Below are 27,375 nucleotides of genomic sequence, written 5' to 3' on the forward strand. Positions count from 1 at the left end.
CGCTCCACTCAAGCTTTCAGCGCCTCCGATGCGCGCTTGCCGTGGCCGTTTTGTGCCACTGATCGACCACCACCTTCTCCTCACGAGAATGCAAGAAGAAAATAAATCCTGAATTTATTTCCAATTAGAATAGTGGGAATTTTATTGCTGCCTGAGAATTAATCAGTCAATTTTCAATAATAAAAATCAGTAACAAAATCAATCCTAGTACCAAAAAATGAAAGGAACACAAAAAACAAAAACTCCATGCAATCAAATGATTTAGAAAAAAACAAACAACAATAACAAACTTTTAACTGATGTTCTCCGCAGTTACCATTATAGTCCCGGGAGTAGAACATTTAGGTTTAAAAATAATCTTTCTTCCTTATCCAAAATTTCCGCAAGAAAAAATTACGTTGTTGCTAATCGAATTTTCATTACAGAATTTTGCCAATTGCCACTGACGTTGTATGACTGTGACCCTTCGACAGAGACGTCCGCACGCAATACCGCACTGGCGTGCAATTTAATAAAAAAAAATCTAACTTTCAGCCTCAATAGCGCCTTATGCGCCCACGGCTCCCTCTGAGCTCCCCCTAAATTAAACGTCTTAATGTCTGAGGGTTATGAGCACTTTAAATCCCTTTTTTTTAGATTTAGACACATTATATTTTAAGTTTAAACCAATCACACAATACACAAATAAAACACAAAACCATCAATCAAAATTCACGAACAAACTGTACTTTCGGCAAATCAAAAATTAAAATGTAACACAACTCAAACAAATGCATGAAACAAATTTATTTTCAACTCGCTCAAATCATTGCTTTGCGCAAAAAATTGGAGTTCAGTCCTTCTCAATTTTGGTTCTCAAAACCACATTTCATCCCTCCACTACAAAAAAAAAAAAAAAATGCATCTCCAACTCGTAGGTATATCTGCTTCTGTTGTCCCGGGGGGGAAAAGCCAGTTTGCTATGGGGCCTCGTCCACCCCATTTAAGCAATGCCTGCCCTGGGTAGCAGCGGAAGTAGAGAAAACTGCTGAGAAACAACTCCTATTTCTTGCGCAACGCACCCCAAGAATTCGACAATTAAAATTTTAATTTCATAAACCAATTAACTTGTACAACAAAAAATTAACTTCTCAAATTAATTCGACACAAATACCCTCCAGTGCTCAATTGAAAAATGTATCTTTACTTTTAAGTTTTGCTCAATTGAAAATGTATCTTTCAATTTAAATTGTGTTCTATTGAAAATGTGTATCTTTGAAAAATTAAATTGTTGTCCTCATGTCACCGATGATCTTGTCTCCTCTCAGCCGGGGAGGTGTCGGGGTAAACTCGGCACTTCCTCGCGCGACCACTGATGGTGCTTGCTGCACCATTCGTGGCCGCAGCTGAGAGACAGACAGGGCATCAGGTGACAGAGCAGCAACATGGATGGAAGAGTCGTTTATGAGTAGCCAAGTGACACAGTTGCGTTTTGTAATATGTGCAAAGAATAAGGCCAAATAATTACATCAAACCTTTGAAAGTAAGTAAAAATTGTGTCTATTAATTCTATTTACCCCAACCAAAATGATTATGAATTAAATAATTAATCTTAGCATCAGGGAACAATTATTTCCCGACAATTTTTAATCTTTAAATTGCACCTTAAAGAAGTGCAGCGTTCAAAATCCATTTATTTACTCTTTCTACAATATTAACTTAAAAAATTTATTGTACACAATATGACTTTCACAGCAATCGGATAGGCAATGGAATTATATCTCAAGTATAGGAATAACGAAATTTAAATTCTATTTTGTAAAAAAGGGTTTATTACTCCATTTAAAATTTACAAAGCTTACAGTTTAATCCCACATTCCTTTCTGGCGGGTACATACACACATTATTTTTTCAATGAAATGCACAATTAGTAAATTTTTTTAACAATTTACGACCGTTCACGTGTGGCATAAATATTGGACGTCGTCTCTCAAAAAATTAAATATTACCCACTTTGTATTTCGCAAGTATATAAATAGAATAAAAATTATTCTCAGCACTGCAGATTGTGAAAAGGTGGAAAGTCGCCACAACAATTAAAACTTCTCGCCACGGCTCTATAGGGAATTAGAAGGGTGGCCGAAGCAATGACACGTACGGCAATAATTTGAGGTCCATTAATTGCGTCCGTACCAAATCCCAGATTATCAACCCAGTAAATTTGAATGTCCTCTGGGCAGAAATCTCTGGATTGGTGTCGGAGCGCAACTGTATCACACACTCCACAGGTCACTTCATTTGTTCTACAGAGTGCTTAAAAATGCTTCTCTTCTCTAAAAAAAGTTTCAGTCCTTTCAGGGAGATTTACTTGTTGATCACGTGCGATATCCAGTCGACGGTTTGCGCCACTCGGTGGTAAATGCCAGGTTGACCTCTCTGGGCACACGAGTACCCGGCCGACACAATACCAATTAGGTACCACCTGTTGCTCTTTTCCATCATCAGGGGACCACCGGAATCACCCTGAAAATTTTTTAATACCAATTAAAATTGCATAAATATGGATGAAGATGTACCAAGTTTAGTTTGCTTTTGATTTAATTAATAATGTCATAATTTAAGATTATAGGCTGACGATAGTTTAGCACAATATATAAATCGATAAATTACAATATTATATTATTAATATCTTCTGGCAAGGTTTCTTAATTAAAATTTAAGTAGTAAAAAATATTTATTACGTGATGTTCTTATTGAAATAATTAAACAGTTAATCTATAAAAAATGGTTTATTAAATTAAAAAAAATTTAATTCATAAAACAAATAAAAATGATAAAATCATTGCTAAAAAAGAAATATTAAGATAAATATTATTTATTTTTACATTTAATAAATGCTATGAGTATTTATTTATTTAAAATTAATGTAGTGTAATAAAAATATAAATGAAAACAATTTATTTTTCTCACATCACGTTGCTGTGGGAATCTAAAATTTGATTTGAGTTTTTTTGATAACTTTAAATCTTATTTAGAAACTCAAATGTTTCAGAAATGCATATGAAGTTCTGAAAAAATTATATTTGCTTTCAAAACATTTGTACATTTTTAAAACCATTGCCTTCTTAATAATGGGAATTTAAAACAGCGAGTTAATCAAAATATTCTGACTGGAACAAAGTTTGAAGGTCGAAAAACGTGGATCTTTGACGTTCAGACTTCAGACCTGACTTTTCATTAAAAGGCAAAATGGATTTTTCTTTTTTTTTATAGTAATAATGCCGCTTCGAAACAAAATGGTCTATTAAAATTTTAACTAAACAAAAATAATTATGTACCTGACAGGAATCCTTGCCGCCTCCGCGATAGCCGGCGCACATCATTTCATCGTAGATGACTACATTGATGCCATTGGCTTTGTGCCACCGTTCGCAGAGTCTGTTGTCAATTACTGGCACATCAACGGCCTGCAGGGTCTTTGGCCTCAGCCTCGAACCTGAAAAGTACAGCCAGTGTTGAATGAAAACATATTCGTCGTATTTCATCACTTCTTTTGTAATTAATAGAGAGAGCAGTTTAATTAGAAAGCACCATAATTCAACAGAAAAAGAATTTCATCTTTCTATTTTTTATTAGTATTTGTTGATTCGATTTCTGATTGTGAGGCGATCGATTAATGAGAATCTTGAGGAAAGGCCTGTAGCTTCTTTTTTTTTTAATTCCGAACCGGGCGCCACTGGTATAATTAAGGATGCTCCTTTGATTTACGAGTGGTCGCCGGAATTACATTTTCTGGTCTGCCGCGCGAACGCGGCGCAAAGCGACGAGAGAGAAAGTTACCAAAGTAATTTATATTCTCTTCATTAGAAAAGTGCGTGAAAGCGATGCATGTTTATTGAAGTGCGCAGAAGGTTTATTGTCGAATCACAAGAAAAATATAGTAATTAAACTTTCAATCTCACATTTGACAATGGCGGTTCCCACGCAAACTGCATTAGTTATCAAAACGAGGCTTTTTAGATTATCGTTTTTACGACTGGGATGGGAAATTAGAAAAATGTATATGAGGAAAATGAAAGTTCTTTTTATCTTTATTAATTTACAACCGTTAAAAGCTCATCATCATCCAAGTCCTTATTTAAACTTTTTAATCTAGTTGTTGGTTGTTTGTAGAATAACAAATTTAGGAATAAATTTTATAATTTAATGGAAAAATTACAAAAAAATTGTCCATAAGAGGTATAAATATATAAATTAATTCTTTGTTTTGTAATGACCTATTTTTATTATTTTTGATTTTTTCAACAGAATTTATACAACATTAAAAAAAGTAGACTGAGTGTGAAGTAATTTTTGTATTAATTAAAATTCTAATTTTTAAGTAAAAATCTGGTTATAATAAGATATAAGATCTGCTCTTTAAAAATGGCTAATAATTAGAGGAAATTTAAAAAAAGTCGGTTTAATTAATTTTGTTACCTGCTTGCAAGGCGCCCCATCCAGCGGCCCATCCAAACTGGCCGAGGAAGTCCTCGTTCTTCTCAGGCAAGCAAATTGGCGCAATGTGAGGCATGTAATGGACGGCCCTGTCCAGCTTGAGCACTGCCACGTCAAAGCGGTCAGCCTGGGGCGTGAACTTGAAGTAAGGGTGCACCTTGATTTCGCGCACCCCATAAGTGAACGCCGGCAGTGGTTCCACTTGGGAATTGATGATGTAGTCACCCAGGGTCACTTGAACCTGACGCGAGGTTGCCCTGAACAAATTTGAAGTAATTAATTTCAAAGTTGATTGATTTGAAAAAAAAAAAAATTACCTGGCCACGCAGTGCCCAGCAGTGACCACGTGGTATCTATTGACTAGAGATCCTCCGCAACGGCTGGATCCAATTCTGATATACGCCTGCAACACAAAATTCTCTATTAATTTTTTTTTTTAAAGAAAATCAATTTTTTGATTTAATTTATATATTATAATTTTTTTATTGTTTAAATTATAAAATTAAATTAAAAATTATTTAAAAAAAAAACTTTCGGACCTGCCAGGGAAAACTGCCAAAGCCGGCCTCATCTCCGCCGACGATTCTTCTCTGCGCTCCCAAGTTACCCTCGCCCAAGGAAACTCCGCACCCTGCAACACCGATCACGAAATTTGACGTCACCCTCGCAAAAGAACCTTGCGAGCAAAGGTGAAGCGGTTTTAATTAAATTATGTTTAATGTTAGATCAGCATTCCGGAATTGGCGGCTGAAATCTAAAATGTACACAGATTATTAGTAAAAACGAAACAATTAATACAGAAAAATAGGCTTTCATGAATCTGTGCGGAGCAAAGTTGATGAAACAATCAAGTTTGCTCCGGCGAGATAAACAGAAAAAGAACTTTTACAAAAATGAGCACAAAAAGAGAACACCCATACCAGCCAGTCTTAGAAGACAATTGCCATTATTGTAATTCAGTCAAGACACACAAAAGTAAGGATGTCAACGTCTTTGTTTGTTAGTGCGCGTTTTTATTTTTGCGTTCAAAGTAAGGAAATGTATTTTTTGCAAGTAAATTAATTCATTTGTTTCGCGTTCACCAGATCGGAACGCGATGTTACGTGAAAGAATTAAATTAATTGCATCCACCGGAATTCTAATTAAAGTCTAATTAAATTAATTCATTCATTATTACGTGAATGAAAAGAAGAATGAACTTCTGCAAAGACATTGTAGGCAACGAGTGTGGCTTCCCTGTCGTGCCGGTTGCTTGCGTCTCAGGGTGCGGTGGAGCGAGAAAGTGTATTATGTGTGCGAGTGTATTTGTGTGCGTGAAATGAAAGTAGTTGTGTGCGCCGACGAAAAAATTTATACACAAGGTGTTCAAATTTCTAATGATAGAAGTGAGGTGCGAGAAGTGCGTTGGTGCGTGCATTTTCCACAAAATTACAAAAATTAATTTATTAATTTTACAATAACAAAAAGACAATTAAACAAGTTAATTATAGAAAAGTCTCAATTTACATGATAGTGCACTTGTGAAATTTGTTTCAAAATTAAATGTCCGTGGAAACTTGAAAATTATTTTTAAATGTTTTTTTTTTCAAATTTAATAGATTCGTAATTTTATTGCATGAGTTTAAAAGCGTAGTTAATTGTGATTTTCATCTGTGCGATTCTGACTCATTGTCAGTTAGAAAGTCTTTCTTTTTCCATAGTGCTCGTGCAGTCAGCAGTTGGTGACAATGTGTCTCATGGTCGTTAGCAATTATTAATGTATGCGATGCTCACTTTTTTTCCATTTTTTATTAACGTGGAAGTTTCCCACAGCGAGAATTATTTTATTTCACTTGCACTGTCAGTCAGTTTAAAAGGGGTTAAGTGTATGATATACTAAATGTGATTCTACTGATGGAAGGAACTACGGTCAGAATAATTGCTGGGACGAAAAACTACAAAAATATTGTTCAGCTCTAAAGGCCCTCTACGTTGATTATTGTTATTCTTGAATTTGAAATTAACTCAAAATTTAATGACTGAAGTCGACTTTTACTCTCATGGAGTTCAAATTTTATCACTCTAAAGGGGATAAATTTAAACTTTAAGAGTCTTTCTTGGTTTCTAAATCACTAAATTCGATCAAATAAGTAAGAAATTTTTAAATTCTAATCTTCTTTCCCCTTGATGGTTTAAATCTTTTTGGCAAGAAAAGATTAATTAATTAATTCATGAATCGCTAAATTAAGATTTCAGTCATCAAAAATGGTTTCTACTTTCAAATTCATTTTTAGAGCAGAGAGGTACATTAAAAAAGCTACAATATATAAGCTTTGAAATTTACTAAGATTTTCTTATTTTCAGCTAAAAGCACCCAAATTTTGTATAAAATCCAAAAGCAAAAATCTATAAATTAAAATAAAAAATTTGTTTGACTGAATAATATATAATTTTTTTTTTAAATTCGTGGATTTTGACTTTCGACCCAGCAGTAGAAGGAAATTATTTTTTTGTCAATTTGATATTTTTTTGCGTGCGTTTTGTGTATTTTCAGTCCTACTTACTGGGGTCGTTAGTCACCGGACCATTGACGTAGTCATCTAAGTCTTTGTCTTCCAAGTCTGGCTGTTGGGCGATCGAGTTGCTGCCATGATCGTTAATGGCCAGCGAGTCGTCCGACTTTTGTTTGCGTTGGCAACACGCAAACATGAATCCGCCGCAGCTGCCCTCGATCAACCCGCCGGACATCCAGCACAAGAGGAAAAACTCGCACTTGCCGGCGAAGCACAGGCTCTGGTCGCCACCTACATTGAACTGCTGCTGTTGCTGCTGCTGCTTCACCCTGCTCGCTTCTGAAACAGGCGGCCAGGTCAACACCCAGCTCCACACCCCTGCCTCACACCAAATCCGAAAAAAGCATCAACTCGATCAAAACAGGGTATTAAAAAAAAAAAAATTTCGCAGGGGTGATGGAGTATCGCGTTTTACATCCAAGTCCAAAAACCTGAAAATTTTGCAAATTTTCTGCCGAACTGGAGATGAAATATATAATAAATAGTGCAATCAAAGCTAGGTTGCAAAAACATAACATTAAATTGCAATTTTGGTAAAAATATTACATTCAAAATGTGTAAAATAGATGTTTTTATCATTAAACATTTATATTAAGGCGGAAGTAAATTTTAAGGTTTAAATCACAGAGTTTATTTAAAATTAGCTTATTTTAATCATTTTCCCTGCTACAATATATCGTTTTCTGATACATGTTTTATTTGAAAATACCGAAATCCGGCAAAATCAGGGATGGGAAAATTATTTGTTAGAATTATGTTCTATGCCACAATTAAAAATTCTATTTTTGTATTTTTTAAGATGAAAATTAACTATTTTCAAAGATTCGTGCAATTGAAATAAATAATAAATTAAAATGAATTTCGGGCTTAAAAAAATTGTGATTTCCCTGAATTTTTAACCACATTTCTACCCATCTTGATAAACATTATAATTGATACAATTGAAAATTCTAGAAACTGCATGAGCAATTTATAATTTTTTCAAAATGGAAATAATTTTTGCAACCATTTTGCTTATTTGCATGTCCCAAAAATCAAGATGAAAACTTTGTTTAAGTAAAACTTTTGCTCCCACCTCTGGAGTCGTCCTGCGAGTAGTCCTGCAAAGGGAACTGCGGTTGTTGCTGCGGAACGCCCGGTCCAGTGGGGAAGTTGTTGTTGGAAATGTAGTCAGGGTCCCTGAACACCAGCCTCGGGCTCCTGGGCCCGGCGGGGATGACGGGGGGCGCGGCCGGGGCCGTGGCGCCCCACGGCTGGGGCCGCTGGTGGAAGCCGCGGTTGCCCGGAAAGCGGACGTAGCGTCTCCACCGAGGCGGCTCGAGGCGCAGGCCCGAGTTGTTGTAGCGGACGGGTTGGAAGTGCGGCGGCGGTTGGAAGGCGGCCGAGGCGCCGCGGGCCATCATCACCTGCCGGTTCGGGAAGGCGACCGCGGCGATGGCCGCGTCGGCGGCCGCGTTCGCCGCCTCAGGCGATGGGAACGTCCACGACGCGCTGGCCGCCACCGAACAAAAGGCCAACACCGCGGCCACCGTCCAACACATCGTCTGCTGCCCGCTCATTGCCCGCCGCTGTCCACTCCTGAAACAAGCAATTTAAATTTTAATTTACTTGCATTTTTTGCCTGTATTGATATTTTTTATGTTGAGCGACTTAATTATTTTATGTTAACGAAAATAGATTTTAAAGATTTGTGTTATTCTCGGGTCAATTCAACTATATATATTTTTTTCACAAGTTTTATTTAGAGAAAACGTGATCAAGAGTGTATGGAAAATTGGTAAAATGTCTATAATTTCTTTGGTTCTTGTAGCATTTTTGCAAACGAGTGGGTTGATCTGTGTGATAACAACTGTAATACCACTCGTTTTAATTTAATCTAATCATCTATTTAGAAAAGAGAACAATCAATATTACAAGTTTTTTCTCAATATCCGTTGTGACTCTCATTTTTTATGATAGAGAGCAAGCGTAAACCGTAACATTCATGAATTATAATAATTATAATACAATATTAAATTAGCATTGGTAAGTGCACCTTAGTACTTCATTTAATGCATAGTAATTATGTACATGTGTTTTTAAAAGATGTAAATCGATAATTTATAAAGATGAAATACAACATATTTTTACCAGTTACAATAAAAATAGTCTAAGTTAAGCTGTAATAAGCACAACTTCAAGGGAAAGGGCTTGTGTTACTTTAACAAAACAATTTTAATACCAAATCTTTAATAATCTTTTAGCTTTAATGTAAATATTTTTTTAATAAAGTTTAATATTTAAAATTTAGTTTATTTAAGTTATTTATGCAATAAAGACATTATAGCTTATAAATAGTAAAATAATTATTTTAATTGTTGTTATTTCTTAACCATTTAGAGGGTATTAACAACTTAGTCAGTATCATGTGAAAATAATATTAATGCAACAACCACCATCTTAATCAGCTATGTATAAGATTGTAGAAATGTTAATTTGTTCCGTAGGTGTCTTTGTTATGTATGTATCAATACTGAACCATGTATTATAAATTGCAGTGTAAACCCTTCTTACATCATTGGAATAATGAATTATCTCATTGTAAATGGTGATATCAATGATTTTAAACTTTCTGCGAGTAATCCGCGTGATCTCTTTCAATTGCCTTAGGAAAACTTATGAAAATGGATCCAATTTTATTAATGTTTAGAGAGTCACATTATTAAAATTGGATCCATTTTTTACTTCATAATTTTTTCCAGGAAACCGCGCGGATTACTCACAGAAAGTTTAAAAACTGCCACCGCGTAGGAAATTTTATTTTAAAGAGGTGAACAATGATTATATTAATATATTTAGAACTACTTAACAAACCTGATAAATTGAAAAGAAAATTAATTGTGGTGCTTTTGTTACATTTATCCACTTGAAAATATTTGTTTTATTCCGTTACAATTCAATTCGACTCTAAATTAATTTTAAACTTTTCGATATTGAGGGATTTATTCCTATGATTTAAAATGAAACATGATAAGCCTGTGATCTCAAAGGAAAAAAAATTAAGTTGGACCAACCAGACTCATTATATATCTGTTAAAAGGATCAAATTGGCGGACAAACCAGTTAGGACGAGATATGGTGACTTAAAACGCTTTTTACGCGCACTTTCAAGAAGTACAGAGAAGCATAAAATTTGCAAAGTGGATTGTGTGCCCTCGCAATAATAATAGCGGAGGATCATTTGATCCGCTCCAAGTGGTCCGAATATTGGCCAGCGTGCAATTTATAGAAACTGGTCTCTTAATATTGGTGTGGCCTGGCAAAAGCTGCAGATCCTGATCGCGTGACACAATTATTCACTTGTCTGATCGTCTCGTTCGTTTTGCACGCGAAAAATAAATTTGCTCGCACACACTTTGCACAAAACCGTGGGCCGTCGCGAGTGAATGAGTGCTTTTCATTCTAACGGACGCGCACCTTATTTAGTGAGAGAAAGAAACGGCAGACGGACGCAAACGGACCTCGGTGAAATGCAATTTTTTTTTCACTTCGCCTCGTATAACTTCCTGTACAGTTCTGAAAATTAAAAAATTGCATTGTTTCTTCAAAACAGATGCAATTTTTATATTTCTGACCGCGGCAAAGAATAATTTGTCGCGCTTCACTTTCCAAAGAGAAACTCATTCTTTCTTTCCTGCATCAAAACGCAACGAGCATTATGCAAAATGCATGTGAGTTATTTTGAGTGCCAACAAAAGTATTGTCTCCCAGTGGACAAAACACTTTCTTTTACATTATGTCACTCGCGCGAGTTTTGAAATAAAAATGCGTTATGTATAATGTATTATTTTCCATCCTCGGAATTTCATTTAAAATAATAAAACGGAATAGAGCAAAGTGCGTTATCACAACAGAGCCCGCACATTAACAAAATGTGGGAGACTGAAATAAATTTCATTTCCCCATGTACAAACTTTCTATATAATACAATCTGAACAAAGATAAATAATAATTGATATTTCCGCTTTAGGAATTTAAAAAATATATTGAGGATTGATTGAATTAGATCAAGAGAAAGAAAGTGAATAGTTACAGGAAAACTTAATTCAATGACAAATTGGCATTAAAAAAATTAAAAAAAAAAGAAACAATAAATTGTTTGTGCAAAAAATTTAAATTGAAGTGCTTCGATATACAGAAAATATAAATAATTCCAAATAATGAGGAAAATAGTTTTTATTAAAATAAATTTATTTTTAATTTCTGTTAATTGACTATTTACTTTTCCTAATTATAAAACTTCATTCTTTAAATTAAAAATTGTATTTGTCTGTGAAAATTAATCCGCCTCTCTTTCTAGACCAAAGAGAGTCAAATATTCAGATGCGTTTCCCTTTCCTTAGTTTAAGGTCTGAATTGTTTAAACAAATCCTTTTTGTTCACAGACCGCAGTCATAAATCTTAATTTTTCCGCCAACTTTTAGCTAATTGCACATTTTTCACGCAGAGGAGCGTGAAGAGATAAACTTAAAATTAACATGAGAGGAAATAGGAAGGGCCGAAACTAATGCAAATGAGATAAATTTGCAATTCTCACGAACTTATACAATTCCGGGAAGAGATTTGAACCGACCCATCCCACGCAAGTATGATAAAATTTTGCCAAAAAATACGCGACAAATGCTGGCCTTGAATAATTAGCATTAGTAATAAGTTAAAAGTTTACCTAGGTGGATAAAACGTTACCTCGCAGCAATGTCGGTTTGTCATGATCGGCAGCAGCCTTTGGGAAAAAGCAGCCGACCCGGTCACGATCCGGCATCCTTCCTGTTCCTGGCTTTGCCTTCTTTGATTTACCGCGCACCACAATTCTTTGTGCTTTTTCTAATGATATAATAATAAAATCATGCACTTAAAAAAATACACCAACGCCGCGGTCGTTTGTCATTTCGCGCGTGAGTTTGCCAGGAATGAGTTGGCACGACTCGCCCGGCGTTTGTGATTTACGCCCGCCGCGCTCCAAACCTGATCTGGGTTCGAGTCCCCACTTGAGAAATTGAGAGACCCGCCGAGAGCTGGATATTATTTGTGTCAGCACGGATGACTCGTCAAAGCAGACTTAATTTGCCGCCGCGATTCGGACGACAGGTCAAAGACGAAAAATGTGCCACCGCCGAAGTAACGAAGAAACCACCAGAGCGTGCAATTTGAAGAACTATGAGAAAACTGGATGGTTAAGTCGGAAATTTTCTGTAGAAATTATAATTATTATAAAACTAAGCTAACTAAAATATGAACATTATTTTCCTTACAAATTTATTAAAATTATCGTTTATTTTTACCACGCAATTAGCTAAAGATTTCTGTTAAATATTTATAAATATATTAAATTTTTATTTTATTTTTTCACTATTTTCAAACGTTTCAAAAGTTTAATCAAATCAATGAAAAAAAAAATGCATTTGTATATCATAATAAAAACAAGTAATTTGTACTGATGTACAAACTTAACAATTTTAGATGTGGTAAAACAATCAATATACTATAAGATGCAATTCCACTTAATACTTGAATCTTTACATACTTAAAATTCACTTTCTTTTCGTTCTGATAAATGAATATCTGATAAATTTATTTCTAAAATGAATAATGCTTTTGATGCTCTTCCAGTAAATAATTTCTGACGGATGTTTCTGGACGAACAACAAAAAATATTTTGTAATAACTTTTTATCTGATAAGGGGTTCCCATTAAAGTTCTATTCAATAAATCTGCAATAATCTAAATAATTAATATTCATTAAAAATTTAATTTTCCCATTGGTGCAGGTCACAGACACAAGACTTTATGTCATTCACTGCATTGTCAGACAGTTATTTAAAAAGTATTATTTTTTTTTCAGTCTTGCAGGGCCTTGATTTAATTTTGTTTTCGAGTGAAAGAATTCGTCTCGAGAAAAAACTACGTGAGTCACTTGTGAGCAGAAGTGCATCCTGCTGATTTTGTCTCTCTCGCCGAATTCCTGCGTTTAAAATGCGCAGCGCAACTTTGCCCTGCAGACCAATTGCAGACTTTTTTTGCATTTTATATTCATTCACCGCCAAATGGAGCATTTTTTATTTTCAGTATGCGAGTTGCGTAATTTTTGAACGACTCGAAACGAATTCGCGGAACGCGTTCAGCCTCTGTTGTAGTAATGATCGTTATTAACATACACAAAAGACCAGTTTTGCAAAATCCATGCGGGAGAGCGCATCTGTGGCTCTCGGGGATCGAATAAAAGCACCAGGGTTCAATAAACCAAAATCACGCGAAAAGCGAGTAGCTTTTAACTATACCAATAACGTTGCAGAGATCTCTTGGTACAAAAAGTACAAAGAAAAAAACGTGCCGAGGTCAAACCGTCCACTTTTTTTATGCTTTGTTTATCTCCAACGTTCGTGTTCAGCTTTTGCGTTTCAAGTTGTTCATGAGGTAAACAAATTTGTGCTTTAAAAGTGAAGAAATTGTAAAAATTACTCTATTTCAAACAAAAGTCTTTAATTTAGAACTACAAAATTGATTGATAATTATATTGCACAAACAAAATTTAGGCTTTTGTCTTAATTAAATTTATTAATAATAAATACATCTTAATTTTTTTTTAAAAAAACGCTTTCCATTTAAACAATAGTTTTCTCCGTTCTCAGTATTTTTTCCCTTTTATTGTAACAAATTTTTTATTTTTTATTTTGGGCAGAGATTGCTTAGAGGTAAATGAACCATCTCAACATAATTTTTTATTTGGATTTCATGCACCGGGCTCTGATTATTTTGATTATTTGTGTTCCCATCAAAAAAAGAAGAAAATTATTACGTAACAATGTTTTTATTCCTGTCTTTCAATTTCCAATATTGATTTTTGAAATTTTATGGAAGATAAAAATCCGTGTTGAAAACAATATATTTAAAATTCCCTGTTCAAGTCTATGAATCAAATTAAAATATTTATTATTCACATCTTTCAACAAGAGAAATTTCACAATTAAAATAATCACAGCGCCTTTTGAGATGCAAATTAAGTGATAACTCAGCAAGATTGGCGTCTCTCGCATTTGCCAAAAAGCGACAGGCAAAGAGAAATCCTGCGACCTGTGCCCTTCCTGGTGAACCCATAAAAGGTCTCGGATGCCTTTTCCTCTCTTTTGCATGAAGTCATAACCTGCACATTTCACCAAGAAACAAACTCGTCTCGGAATCGCACGAAAGGCGATCGACGACGGTCAATGCCATCGATTGAATGAGATGAGTTTTAAAGTAGCCCGTGAAATCGCGTTTGCTGAACAAACACATAGAGAAGAACGTGCAGTTTCACTTTCTTTGCCAAGGGTAGCCAAGTGTGAATCTCGCGGCAGCACAGCCGCGAGCGCATAATGTAGAAATGAGAGATTCACTCAGGTGATCACGAGAGAGGCACTTCTACTTTATCTCGATGATTTGCACTTTTCGCAATGTGATTTTATCATAAAATTCGGGAGCACAGCAAATATAGTATGAAAATACAACAAACACTCTTTTGAAAATTAACAGAGAAAGCCGGATTGATCAGAATTCCGAATTGGAAAGAAAGTGACAAGTGTACGCATGAGAGGATTCGAATAAATATTGAAAAATAAACTTACAATTGATTGCTGCGCCCGGAAAAGGCGTGTGTTGGTTTTACAAAAGCAAAAAGATCACTACCACTTTCGGAAATCCAAGCGCGCCGACGAAAACTCTCGTTTTCCTCCTTCTCCTGATTTTTCTATGCATCCGAACCGTTTAAAAGGGAATTATTTTCCTCGTTGTACGTTTTTAATAACAAACAAACACACAAAGGGAGGAGAGGGCACTTCATCTGCAGCCAATAATGAGACAGTGCGCAAATAATAAAATGATCACGATTCTCGCGAAGGAAACACACGGCGCACGCACCCTTCCTCTTTTTCTACAAAAATTATTCTCGTTCAATTGTAAAAAAAAATGTTGCGAAATATCGAAATGAAAATGAAACATTCAATTGTATTTCAAAAAGCCCAAATTTTTGTTTAAACTTTGAAATGAAATAAATTAATATAAAAACACTCACATTGTTATTCAATAAATCCGCAGGACACTACTTATTCCACATCTTAGGAGCACTTAAATGTTATTCACTCACCATGCAGAGAAAGAAAGCAAAAGTTCAAAATGTGTGCGCGCGGCGAGAGTGAAAATGAGCGACTGCCGCGGCGGAATTCCTCAGGGCCCGCACCAGCGCCCGACCGACCGACTCCCACTCGAATGAAATAATAAAGCACCCTTTGATGAGTGAGTAAGCACTTTCACTTTCCCTACCTAAAGAGCTTCAGCCGGAGCGACGATGAGGTGGAAAAACATCTACTCACATATAATCTCCCGCAGGAAGCCATATCATTATCTAACTCACCGAAATGGGAAATCCCAGTTGGTACACACATGGAATCTCTGCAGGTGATTCAGGACATTTGCTCGATTGGCCCATTATTAGACAAATCCTGCTAAAGCAAATCAGATAATATGAGACTTGCACATCGGCAGTTCCGAAGATGAGCAAATTTTTTCGAAATATTTCATTTTACCACCGGAATGGAGATAAAGTTTAGTTTGGTGGTGATAAGATAAAAATTTATTCTCAGACGTCAGGATCATATTTTTTAAACAAACATACTCTGATAAAAATTATGTTCACATATTTTTTTGCTGTTAAATTATTGGAGGAGATATAATTTTTTAAATATTTTAAAAATTTTGTTATATCATAATTATGAGAATTTATGTTGACGTTATAAATTTGAATTTATAATTTCATAATTTTTTACCAATTTCTGGTGTGATTTAACTTAGAATTAAGTAATTAATATTGACAACCAAAACCGGCATCATGGTTCACAAGCGTTGTCCAACAATCTTGTAAATCATGCTTCAATACATGATTGTTTGCAATTCAGGTTAAAAATATAATATTATTTTCTAAATAATATTCAAAATTATATTTAAAGCAAAATTCATAAAAAACATAAAAATATATATATTTTAAAATTTAATTTTAATTTTTTATTACAAGTAATATATAAAGAATAAATTGAAACATTTTTATGTTTATTAACAGTTAAATTTTCATGCTTTAAAAAAAATATTGACAGTAAGTTTTATTGAACAGTTTTTAGATTAAATGCAATCAAATTATTTGGGCTGTGCCTGCCAGCGACAAGTTTTGTTTTTGAAACATTAGCAACAATTTATACAGATGAGGCAAAAATTACTTTGAACATTAAATCGAAAGCGCTAAAAGTCAAGAAAGTGAATGCAAGTTTGTTTTGGCGTGTGAACGGTGACTAATGCACTTCTTGAATGGCGTATTAAGCCACATTAATTTTTCCATCCTTTCTGAATGAATCGCTATAGCCGTGCGATTATGATAAACGCCCGGTGGTGCCTTTTTAGTGACCAAGTATATGAATTTATACTGAGAGAAGCAACGCACGACTCTTTTACTTTCACCTGATGCGAGTGAGTCTCTTGGTCGCTCGCAAAGACACATGCATGAAGTCACTCTCTCCCAGACGGATACACAGATGTGGGCCATGCACACTACTGCACGCTGCATTTTCATCTCTTAATATTATAAAAACAATTTTCGCTACCAAAAACCGTCCATTTTTAATCATGCTCTGAAAAATTTCCGCGTGATTTGCCTCTTCTTTGGTTAAAAGAAGTCTCATGTAACCGCAAGTTTCACCGTTGAACATCATTTTTCACTTTCTTTCTCTCGCGGTCTTCCGATCTGGCTGCTAATTGGTAGAAATCTGAATGTGACATTTAGCAGGCAAATATGTATGGTCATCTCTCGGACGTTTAATTTTGGTGACCACGTTGGATTTTATATCACTTCCTGATGTTACCAAAATAGGCGTTGCAAAAATTTAGCAATAATTTTTATTTGGCAAACTCTTGCCACGAAAGTGATTGCGCGAAAATTTGAATGTAAAAATTATGCAATTTTTTTATAATAATCATTATCATGTGACATAATTTAGTGATCACTGCATACAATGTATTGGTTTTCATTTCATCAGATATTTTAATAATATGCAATTTTTTGTTAGTATCTTTGGCAGTATCTTTGTTGGCAAAACAAAATTTAACAACATAAAATTGTTCAGTTTAACAGACTATTTAAAAAAATTTAGCTAAATAATCTACTGAAGGAAACTACATAAAACCAATTTTTATTAAATTAATAATGTTAGTTTCATTTTAATTACTAATTAAGTCCAGTTTTCTCTTCATAATCGTTAATAAATTAATTGCGTGATTTTTTTATTTATTTCCGTTTTATTCATTAAAAACTCCTGAAACGTACTCAGCTAGTTCTTCTAGTTTTTCTTTTTTAAGAGACCCGACATTGAATAAGAGACATTTCGTAGGTTTTCCCTTTTTCTCGTTGCTCGGCACAAAGCCTTTCCTTTTTCTCCAGATGAACACCTTATGCAAAACTGGGACGCTTTTCTCATTTGACTGCTGCAGTCTTACTGGAGAGAAACTCTTCGGTTTATTGATTTAGCCGCGCTTCTGCGCCGTCAACCAACAAAAAACTCTCTGTTCGTGTGTAAATTTATTTATGGAACCCATCGGCAAATCAGGTTGTATTTGTCCACACAATTACCAGCAGAATATTAATTTGCTCACACAACAATAATCTAACGCTTGTTACATCTGTCAGTAGCCAAGAAAGTTGCTCATAATATTAATTTAATGCACTTACAGAAAAATAATTTTATATTTAGGCCCACATGATTTGTAATTCCTAAAGTCAACAAATTTGTGATTTCTTCCGTTTATTTGTTTTTAAACAGTTTAAATCTTCGTTTTTAGTTTTAAGTTTAAATTAAACTTCAAATTAAAAAAGAAGATTATAAAAAAAATAACGTTTAGAAAATTTTGAGCTATTAAAATCCCTGTAGATTTGGACAAGGAAAACTTTTGATTTTTGAACATAATTTGATAATTGCAATGACGTAAGGGTAAAAAAGATGGGCAGCAAGGAAAGTCCAGAAGGAAGGCGGTTCGCCGTTAATTTGCGTCTCAGCTAAAAAACGCCACCCGCAAAACAAATGCGCACATTCGGAGAATTGCGAGTGCACGAGAGGAGATCACGCTTTTGCATTATTTTGCTTTTCGACTCGCGCGTGTGCCTTTGAACCGAGATGACCCTGAAAGTCGCCATCAACACAGAGAGATGTATAATTTATTCGCAGCTTTATAGAAAATGAGAAGAAAACGTGTTTGCCCGATTATATGATACACATTTTTCCTTCTTGCTGTGCATTTTACAAGAAGTCGTTAGCAGCAATTATTATTCTCTGGTTTTTTCCACATTCAGATTATGTAATATTTTGACTTATTGGTTTGAGGAAAACAAACGATACGTTCGGTCGGGTGTCTTGGATGAGAGCAGAGCAAAAGTGTTTGTTTATTGCTCGGTGGTAAAAAGAAAGGGAAACTGACAATTACAGAAGTCATTATCCCACATATGAGATTTTTGTGGTTTGTCTTCTTGACAAACGTAATTTATGAAAGAATAAACAATTTCACTTTTTAATATATTATTTAAAGTCTTGTAATAGAATTAATATCAAATAACAAAACCCGGAAGAATTTTTTTCGCATTTTTTTTATAATTCAAAATGAAACTAAAAATAAGCAATATTCCAATTTTAAAATAAATCATTTTGAGCTAAAACTGGCTAAAACGGATAAAATTTAAATAGGTGCTTCTATATCAAAAATAGAAATAAGTAAAATTAAATTTGACTTTTTATAATATAAAATATGAGAACTTAAGTAAGGCAAATGATAAAGTTTCGCCTGGAGAACAAATCATTTCTCTTCGTTTCATTTAATTTTTCTATCTAAAATGTTAAAATAATTTAATAAAATCAGCAACAATAATGAGAAAAAGTAAAAAAATTTGTTTCAAGACTGAGGTTTAAAATTATGACTTTTAAAATTATAATGAAATGGTCCACAAACAACAAAAAGGAGAAGCAACTAATTTTACAAACTTGATTTTCAGCATTTTCTATAAATTAAACCGGTTATCTCTATTTATAATTTTATAATCTCTATTTCAAGCACAAAAATGAGAGTGAATGTAAATTAATTAGCCGCCACCTATGCCTTATTTCTTTCTTTTTTTTTTGCTCAGAAGACCGTGATCAGAAAGAGGTAGAAAGTTTGAGAGCGATTGGCGCGATGACAACATCCAATCTTTCTCTCTGTGAGGTGCGACCAAAAGCGACTTTGATTCGTTTATAGACGGCGGAGCACCGTCGAGTGGTGAGGGTCACGGTCAGCGAGAAAGTCTCTCTCGTGTTGTCGTCACGTGACCAGCGCAGTCGGTCCCCGTCCACTCTATATAGCTGGGCATCGCGGAGAAAGTAATCACAGGTGCTCATCCCTGGTGATAACCATCTCTTTTTTTACTCTCGCTTCTGCCGAGCGTTAGAGAAACGATTACGCTAATTAATGTTGTGGTCGCGAGAGCCAACAGCTGAAATTAAATGCGTAATCTCTGCTGGACATTTTTCTCGTATTGAAAGTTGCTGCTTGGGACGAGCAAAGTAATTAAAATACACGTACCAAGAAATGTACTCCGGTGTTTAATCTGGGTCAATTCTCGGTGCGCTTATCTTGTGAGATTTGTTTGAAAACGGACTGCCCACAGATTTGGTCATTTATAAACGTTTAAACTTTTATAAGAAAGTTAAATTTACGACAACAAAATTTTTATCCTAATTAAATTTTAGCTTAAATAAATTTATATTATTTTTGAAACCATCACTTGTGTTTGGTTTTGTTAAAGCTTTTAAATTATAAAACTTATTTATATAATCTTTTATTGCTATTTTTATTTAATTTTAACATTTTAATTTTCATTAAAATATTTCAAAATCATGATATTGCTAAGAAACAAGATAATATAGATCAAACCAACCATAATTTGGTAATGAAATTTTCTGCAAAAACTAGACCGGTCGAAAATTTACCTTAAGATGATTTTGTAATTAATGTTAGTTGAATGTAAATAAATGGCGATCAAAAATGAACACATTTTTTTCATTTTCAAAATAAAATTCGTGATATCTGGTGTTGTATAAATTTAACCCCTGGCAACTTCAATTGTTTCGTTTCTGAGAATTTTTAAATTTTTATTGTAATGTGCAAATGGACCAAGGAATACGCAGTAATAAAATTTTCACGGCGGCACCCACAAATTGAGTTCTTCCAACGTGTTCAATTTTTTTCATATTTAGCTAATGTAATTCTTTTCAAAAATGCCGCCTGCTTAAATGACTTCGACTGTAACAATGGCACGAACTAATGGAACAGTCGTGATTGTTCTCTTGACGATATTCTCACATGCAATCAAATTATGAGAATTTGAGCTCTTTAGTAGTGAGATTTTAATCCAGTAAATTTTCTGCACGAAAAATAACTCAAAACTTTCAATTTTAATCTGGATCACAGAACTTCAGAGTAATTATTATTTACTTTCAACCCTTCCAATTATTAAAAAAAAAAACATCTTGATTAAAAAGCCTCAATTTTTTTTAAACTTTCATTATTATAGGAGGTTGAGAATAATGAGACTGTATTTAAAGTCAGGTCAACAAAAAATGATTTCAATAAAATTTTTAATATGAGATTTTTCATATCGATTTCAATAACATGTTTTTAAAAACAGAATTTTTTAGAGAATTAACATTCGCATTGGAACAAAGAGCTTTGCTTTTGCACTGATGTAGGTCAAATGTGAAGACGCGGAGTCAATTTCCTTTGATTTGAATGTGCTCTCTGAAGTAACTGACGGAGAAACAATCGTCTCTCGTGGCGTCTATTTGGGGCGTGACACGCGATGATGGCTGGCGAAGAAAGTGACATCACGAGAATGCTCAAAGTCACAATGCACCGGAACCGCACATCAGCAAAAAAGTTATATGCACGCAAATTTCTCATTCTCTTATTTTTTCATTATTTTATTTTCGAATTAAAAGAAGCAAGTATTCTTCAGCGGCCATCAATGCAGAGAACGACAAAACATCTTTTGTCTTTCGGATGTTTTGTAACGTTTTTCCTTATCAAAATTATTTGGAGAACGCATTTAACGTAATTTTAAAGAGCTGCAGTTTGTCTCGCCTTGGACTAGATAATGTGACGTGAGCGGTGCTTTTTGTCGGACGACGCGTCATGTTGGACGCGAGCGACAAGCAGCGAACCCGAACAAGTTTGACCTTTTTGCCAAACTATGGGAAATTTCCACTTTTGCAATTAACGTTCTCCGCCGCGTAGCCTACAGCGAATTGCTATTAATTAATTAAGTAATTCAAATTTTACTAAATCATTCAAAAGAAATGTGAAATTTTATAACGTCAAAGAAGCTTTATAAATGAATCATCATTTTTTTAATTTTAATAAATATTTATTTTTAATAAAAAATAAAATTAATCAATTCTGACTGTTCTTTTAAAATCTTGGCAGAAATTAATTCTGATTTCAGGAAATGCAAACAGGAATTTCTTAGCACAAATTAAATGAACACAGAATAAACCTTTGATGAGATAATTTTAACATTGGGAATTTTGAAACCACTTTCCATTCAAAATTGCTCGTTAAAATTTCTGAACTACTCCTGAATAAAAAGAATAACATTATATTTATGATTTTTTTTCTTCCTTCAAAGGTTACAGGATGCGGACTTTGTTAAGTCCAAGGATTCTCATAAATTGGAATAATTCAGGCCCATTAACGTTCATTCTCTAACTAACAAACTGGAATTACCTCAACGCATAAGTGCTCATTTGAATGTCACAATACGTGAAAAATGACACAATCAGCAGCGCTTTGAGCTCCACTGGAACAACAACCATCATATTTAATGCATTCACCTGAAAGGCTTTTCTTCTCCATAGCCTGATACATGACACTCTAGTGTGAGTTTTCTTCGGACTTGAATGTGAAAATGGATTAGAGAGAAAAGACCGTAATGAATGTGGAAAGTAAAAGAGACAAACAGCTCTCTATTGAGATGGACAAAAATAGAATGCTCTCGCCTTAAGTGAAAGAGATATTCTCTCCATCAAATTCACATGAAAAATAAGAAAATGTTATTATTTAAAAAAATTCAGCAAACATTTCACTGATAAATATTTATACAAAATATTATATTTTTCTCTTTCCTTTTCATCCGAGCAGCGCCTCGTTTCATTTGCGCCACATCAAGCTGCATCATTATTATCATTCATTAATTTAATTGGTGAGAAAAAAGATGAAAACAACGATTGCCTGCGTCGTCTTTTTCACACCGGTACGCCACACGGCCGGCATGATTCCCATTGCCTTCTTGCAATTATAAAGTGAAGTGGAAAGAGAGAAAGAAAGAAAGCTTTTCCCCACATCTCTCATGTGTCTCATGTAAATGCATCTCGCAACAGATTTATTTGGTGCATCTCGTGCTCTTTGGCTTTGAATGGCATAGGAATGATGCCACGCGGCGCCGTGGATCAAGATGTCCAATTTCCGAAATCGCTTGTCCGGAGCACGCAATTCAAATAAAGAGTTTCATCTTGTTTTTTTCATCTGCACGTTTTTTTTATACACACACAAAAAAAATGTGTTAATTTACTTATTCGGCTGTTTAAATTTTAATTTAGTACAAATCAGCTTTTAAATTGAGATTCGTATTACTATTTTTTAGCAGAAGCCAAAAGTTGAAAATTTTTAAATTTTATATTATTATAAAAAGCAAATTATGAATTGATACAACAGAGATGAAAACATGTAACATAGGTTTGTTTACATAATTATATGAAGAGAGTAATTAGAGCTAGTTATTAATATTCAAACAATATAATCAAATTAAATTTTAGCTATATAACAAATTTTTACTTGCAACTTTTGCAAGTCAACTGTTTATCAATAAAAAATGTAAATTATAAAATAAAATATATACATTTTATAGAATAAAAAAAGGAAGAAAATATTTTTATACTTTAATAGTTAATTTTAAATATAATTTTTGTCTGTAAAAATTAATTGAATTTAATAAAGATTAATTACGAATAAATTATTTATAATTTTTGATGGAGCGCTCTTTTAAAAAGTTCACCGCTTGTAATGGAAAAAAGAGAAAATTATACAGTTTATAATAAAAATACGCTGCTCTTTTCAATTTAAGGTTAGATCATTACTATAGTTCTATGGAAGCGAAGTAAAAGTGTATCATCTGCCGGCAGGCTGTTAATTTTTGTAGAAAAGAGAGTGAAAGACCAAAATATATATATTAGATTACAGTTGCAGCGTGCGGTAGCAAAAGGTATCATTTTGAAGGAGCACTTTCACGTGCGCGCGTGGATAAGGTGAATCTCTATTTTTTTTTCTCTCATTCTACCTCCGGGCCACAATTCGGTTTCATATTTTCTACTGTTGCATGTTCGCGCTACCGGCTGTTGCTGGGAATTAAAAGTTAAGCGTCGTCGTGTGATTTGAAAAGGGAAACGCCGCTCGTTTATTATCGTCGCAGCACTTCCACCGCTTTTGTAACAAACTCATAAAAAACTTCAACTTGTGCGCATCGATCGTTTTATTGCTATCATCGGGAGAAAACAATTCAAACAAACAACCGTCCATCCTCCTGCAAAACGATAAATTATGAATGCAATTTTGTCTGCAGCTACAATGTTGCTAAGCAAGTGAAGGCCACGGAGAAATCATTGCAACATGTTCGAAAGGAAATTAATACATTTTGTGGTCATGTATGTACGTGAACTTGAACTATAGAGGTAGTGATTATTTGCAGAGAGCTCTCTTTTGATTAATACTCGCGAGCAGAAATTAGAGATAACGTCTTGATTGCTGGGTGAGCTCAAAGCTTTGCGGAGAGATTGTTAATTTGGATGAAATACTGCTCTGGCAAAATCGTAAATCACTGTAAATGCCACTGTTGTATTTGGGTTGAGAGACGGGATGGGAAAGAAATTCAAGAAGACGCAGTTGAATCCAATTCTAAGTAAAAGATGAGATGATTTTTTTTTTCTTTAGATTTGGGAATTTAAACCCATTTTAAAAATTTAACTTCAACTTGATGATCACCTCAGAAAAAATTAAACCAAATCAAAAGATTCATTTGAAAAAGAACTTCAAGTTACATTCCACAATGTTGACTTTTTTTAAACAAGTTCTTCATTAAATTAAGGCACGCAACCTTGCCTCGTCCTTGACTGCGGTGCATCTTGGCGCAGGTGCGCGGCCCCTGAGGGCGCAGATGGATGCAATAAAAAATGCACCATGAGCGGCGGAAGAGAAAATACGTTTTTGGTTTTTATGTGCACAACCTAGTGCGTGATGTTTGAGTAGGAAACCGCAAAGAGAAGAACAAAAGGTGCAGCCGTAAATCAGCGTTATTAAATTGTTTGATTTTAGCCGGCGAAAAGGCAAAAGAGAGGAAATTAAACCAGAGAGGGAACAAAGTTTCTCTCTCGCGCGCGCGCATATTAAAATGTAATGATTTTTTTCGAGCTCTCTGGAGTAACCTTTCTCTCAAGTCAGTCAGGCCTACATTGATCGGAGGCGGGTAAACCCTTCTTGTTCTCGGCGCACACCACTCGCACTCTCATTCAAAAGTGGAACAAATAGACCGAGCCGCGGTGACTAAAAGGCTGCATAGAGATTTGAACGCCCGGCTAATTGTCCGTCCGATGAACAGTGAAAGGTGTAAAAAAAAATCATGATTTTGAAGAATGAATGGATTTTTTATTCACTTTTACTTCTTTCTAATGTATTCTTTAATACAAAACAACAAAGGATAGCTTTTACTGTTTTAGTGTGAATAATAATTCACCCAGGTAAAAAAAAGTTAAATTTAAAATGATTTCAAGCGGAGAACAATAAAATAAACCTGGAAAATCAAAATCAGTAATCATTAGATCAATTTTGATTTAATTTAATACAAAACCATTAAATTAAAAAAAAAATATTTTTATGATTTAAAACCATTTAATTTACCTACGATCTTCTTGTAGAGTTTAATTTAAAAAAAAATCAGTACACTAAAATTTGGCTTTAATACAAAAATAAAATGAATTTTTAATTTTTAATTAAAACCTTTTTTTAATTTCTTGATCAGAGTGATTCTCATAATATTTATTTTTACAAAGAATAAATCCTTTCATTTCCAAGCCCTTCAAAGCTTGTGTTTATTCTCACTTCTTAATTTGCAATTTTCTTTTCAAGGGCGTCGCTGTGAGAAAAATTAAACAAACCATTGTCTCTTCTTTTTATATAAATATGTATACAAAAATTGTCCACATTAAGCGCAAGCACTCGACGTTTGCATGGGATTTGAGATTCAAGTAGGCAAAATTCACACAATGACAAGGAGCAAGATGACAATTTAACCGCGCAAGAATTACTAATGAAGTGAAATTTGCAGCGCACCTTCTTGAATAAGCAAAGTATGCGCACCTTTTCACTTTTTAAAAATGCATTTGCATCAAACGACAACGACACGCGCATTACTAATTACACACCACGTGTTTTCTTGCCATCAATGTCTTTTGGCTCCTCTTTAAAATAACAATTGTGTGCTTTCTGGGTAATGGTCGTGAACGGACTCGCTGCGAAAAACCATCAAGAATGCCCGCGAGGCGAACATGCACGGCGGTTTTTTAAACTTTTAATTTGCTCTTGTCCCATGACCTTAGCAATTTCAGGCGCGCTATTTTCCTCTTTTTTCAGGTCTCCTCACCACGTGAGATTTTTCGCGTATATTTTGGCAGAAACTGTATCGGAGTAAAAGAGAAGAAGTGCCTTTGTATGGTGCGGTGAGTGCACTTATCACACCTCATTGTGCTTTTTACGCTCGACGTGTTCGCTAAATCTCTGCTTTTTTATAAATTTCATTCTCGACGCCAAATTCCGTTCCACCGGAGTTCAAACTCTGTCTTGCACTCTCTAATTATATACATCAATTATTTCCTCAGAAAAATATTCGCGTACATGTATATTTTGAAGAAGGTTTCACTTTTGAAAAGGGAAAATATCAAGGCATAAATTATTTAATTATCAATTAACACTGCAGAAGTAAAAGTAAATTGCTCAAAATTACCCATTACCAAATTAGCAAGTTATTAACAGACAACTTGCTATTTTTATAAGTATGTGTTCATATGGACCTTAAAATCGCAAACAGTGCGTTTGTTGTACTAAAAAAGCGATGATTTGCAAAATTACACCTTCAGAAATCGGCACATTTCTTTTTTGACGGACGTTTGATGAGCATAGAAGCTTTAATATTGCGTGATTTGGCACAGTCATTTTAAATTATGAAACTGTCAACAACCGCCAACAATAAACAATAACAAAAGTTATAAAGTAACTTAATTCAACTTGTTACCCTCTTAATTTTCCGTTTAATTTATATACACTTTAATTAATTAAAAAAAATACGTTTCAATGTAATTTGTATAATTTGATCACTTTTTGCAGTGTCTGAAGGTTTTTTAATCTAAAGATCTTCCCTCAAATGAGCACCACCCAATTAATTATTTGAAAATCGGCAGACCTTGTAAATCTTCAAATATTATAAATAAATAAAAATCTGATTATTAATTATTTAATTAGTTCAGATAAATAAAATTTTGCCTACCTTTTGCTGCATAGGGAGAATGGAGATGTGCTGAGGTATGTTTGGCATCCCTTGGCCCGCCGCCGGAAGGACTGCGACATGCTCAATTGAAACGATTCAAATCCGAAAAGGGTTTACAGAGAATGGACCAGAGACAGACACCGGCGTTGATCCATGAACGAGGAAAGTCGACTTGCTGGTTTCGAGTGGAATGAAGATGAGCAGCGATTCATGAGCGCCGCGGGCGGGCCAAAAGGGTTGCCAGACTGGGAGGGTGGGTTTTTCTTGTTGAGTCTCACCGCGGCGAGACGGATTGTTTGGTCAGGCAGGTGAGCTGGGCCAACACCAGAGGGAAACTAAAAGTCTCCAAGTGGAATCGAGACTCGGGATAACCCTCTCCTCTTTCTTTCTCTCCGAGACGGGAGAATTTTATTCCTTCATTTCGCCGCTCCTCCCCGCCCCGGCGCAACCAGATTAAAATTTTATACATAAACGTGTGCATTGTGTAGTTCCTCAGGTATGATGCAGCTTTCTCTGCCTGCCACGGCCAAGGCTGCCTCCGAAGAAAGAGAGAGCGTCCGCGCCGCCGTACGATGCGAGAGTCTCTTCTTCGGCTGCTCTTTTTATTGCACCAGCCGCCTTCCA

The 27,375-nt window shown here is 34.7% G+C and overlaps 1 protein-coding gene across 5 annotated transcripts; it reads right to left on the minus strand.

Moving 5' to 3' along the window:
- Positions 1 to 1,788: 1,788 nt before the first annotated feature.
- Positions 1,789 to 27,098, minus strand: LOC132194700 (serine proteinase stubble). Of its 5 annotated transcripts, none has more exons than XM_059616145.1 (8): positions 26,752 to 27,098; positions 8,104 to 8,606; positions 7,020 to 7,307; positions 5,016 to 5,107; positions 4,794 to 4,879; positions 4,459 to 4,733; positions 3,318 to 3,475; positions 1,789 to 2,502 (listed from the first exon to the last, which is right to left on the minus strand). In XM_059616145.1, the coding sequence occupies exons 1-8, from the start codon at positions 26,829 to 26,831 to the stop codon at positions 2,344 to 2,346; spliced, it is 1,641 nt and encodes a 546-aa protein (XP_059472128.1). In that variant the 5' UTR covers positions 26,832 to 27,098; the 3' UTR covers positions 1,789 to 2,343. The 5 variants fall into 5 exon arrangements, with proteins under 5 accessions (XP_059472128.1, XP_059472131.1, XP_059472129.1 ...); XM_059616148.1 differs by lacking the exon at positions 26,752 to 27,098 and adding an exon at positions 15,187 to 15,294; XM_059616146.1 differs by lacking the exon at positions 26,752 to 27,098 and adding an exon at positions 15,115 to 15,263.
- Positions 27,099 to 27,375: the final 277 nt, after the last annotated feature.

This window comes from Neocloeon triangulifer, unplaced genomic scaffold (assembly GCF_031216515.1).
Source record: "Neocloeon triangulifer isolate White Clay Creek 2 clone unplaced genomic scaffold, ASM3121651v1 ptg000008l, whole genome shotgun sequence".
Taxonomy (NCBI): Eukaryota; Metazoa; Arthropoda; class Insecta; order Ephemeroptera; family Baetidae; genus Neocloeon; species Neocloeon triangulifer.

Coding starts and splice junctions, on each gene's coding strand:
- LOC132194700 (XM_059616145.1), bottom strand. CDS start 26,831: ATGTCGCAGTCCTTCCGGCGGCGGGCCAAGGGATGCCAAACATACCTC. Junction 3,476..4,458: donor ATGGGGCGCCTTGCAAGCAG/GTAACAAAATTA, acceptor TGTACTTTTCAG/GTTCGAGGCTGAGGCCAAAG. Junction 2,503..3,317: donor GCGGCAAGGATTCCTGTCAG/GTACATAATTAT, acceptor AAAAATTTTCAG/GGTGATTCCGGTGGTCCCCT.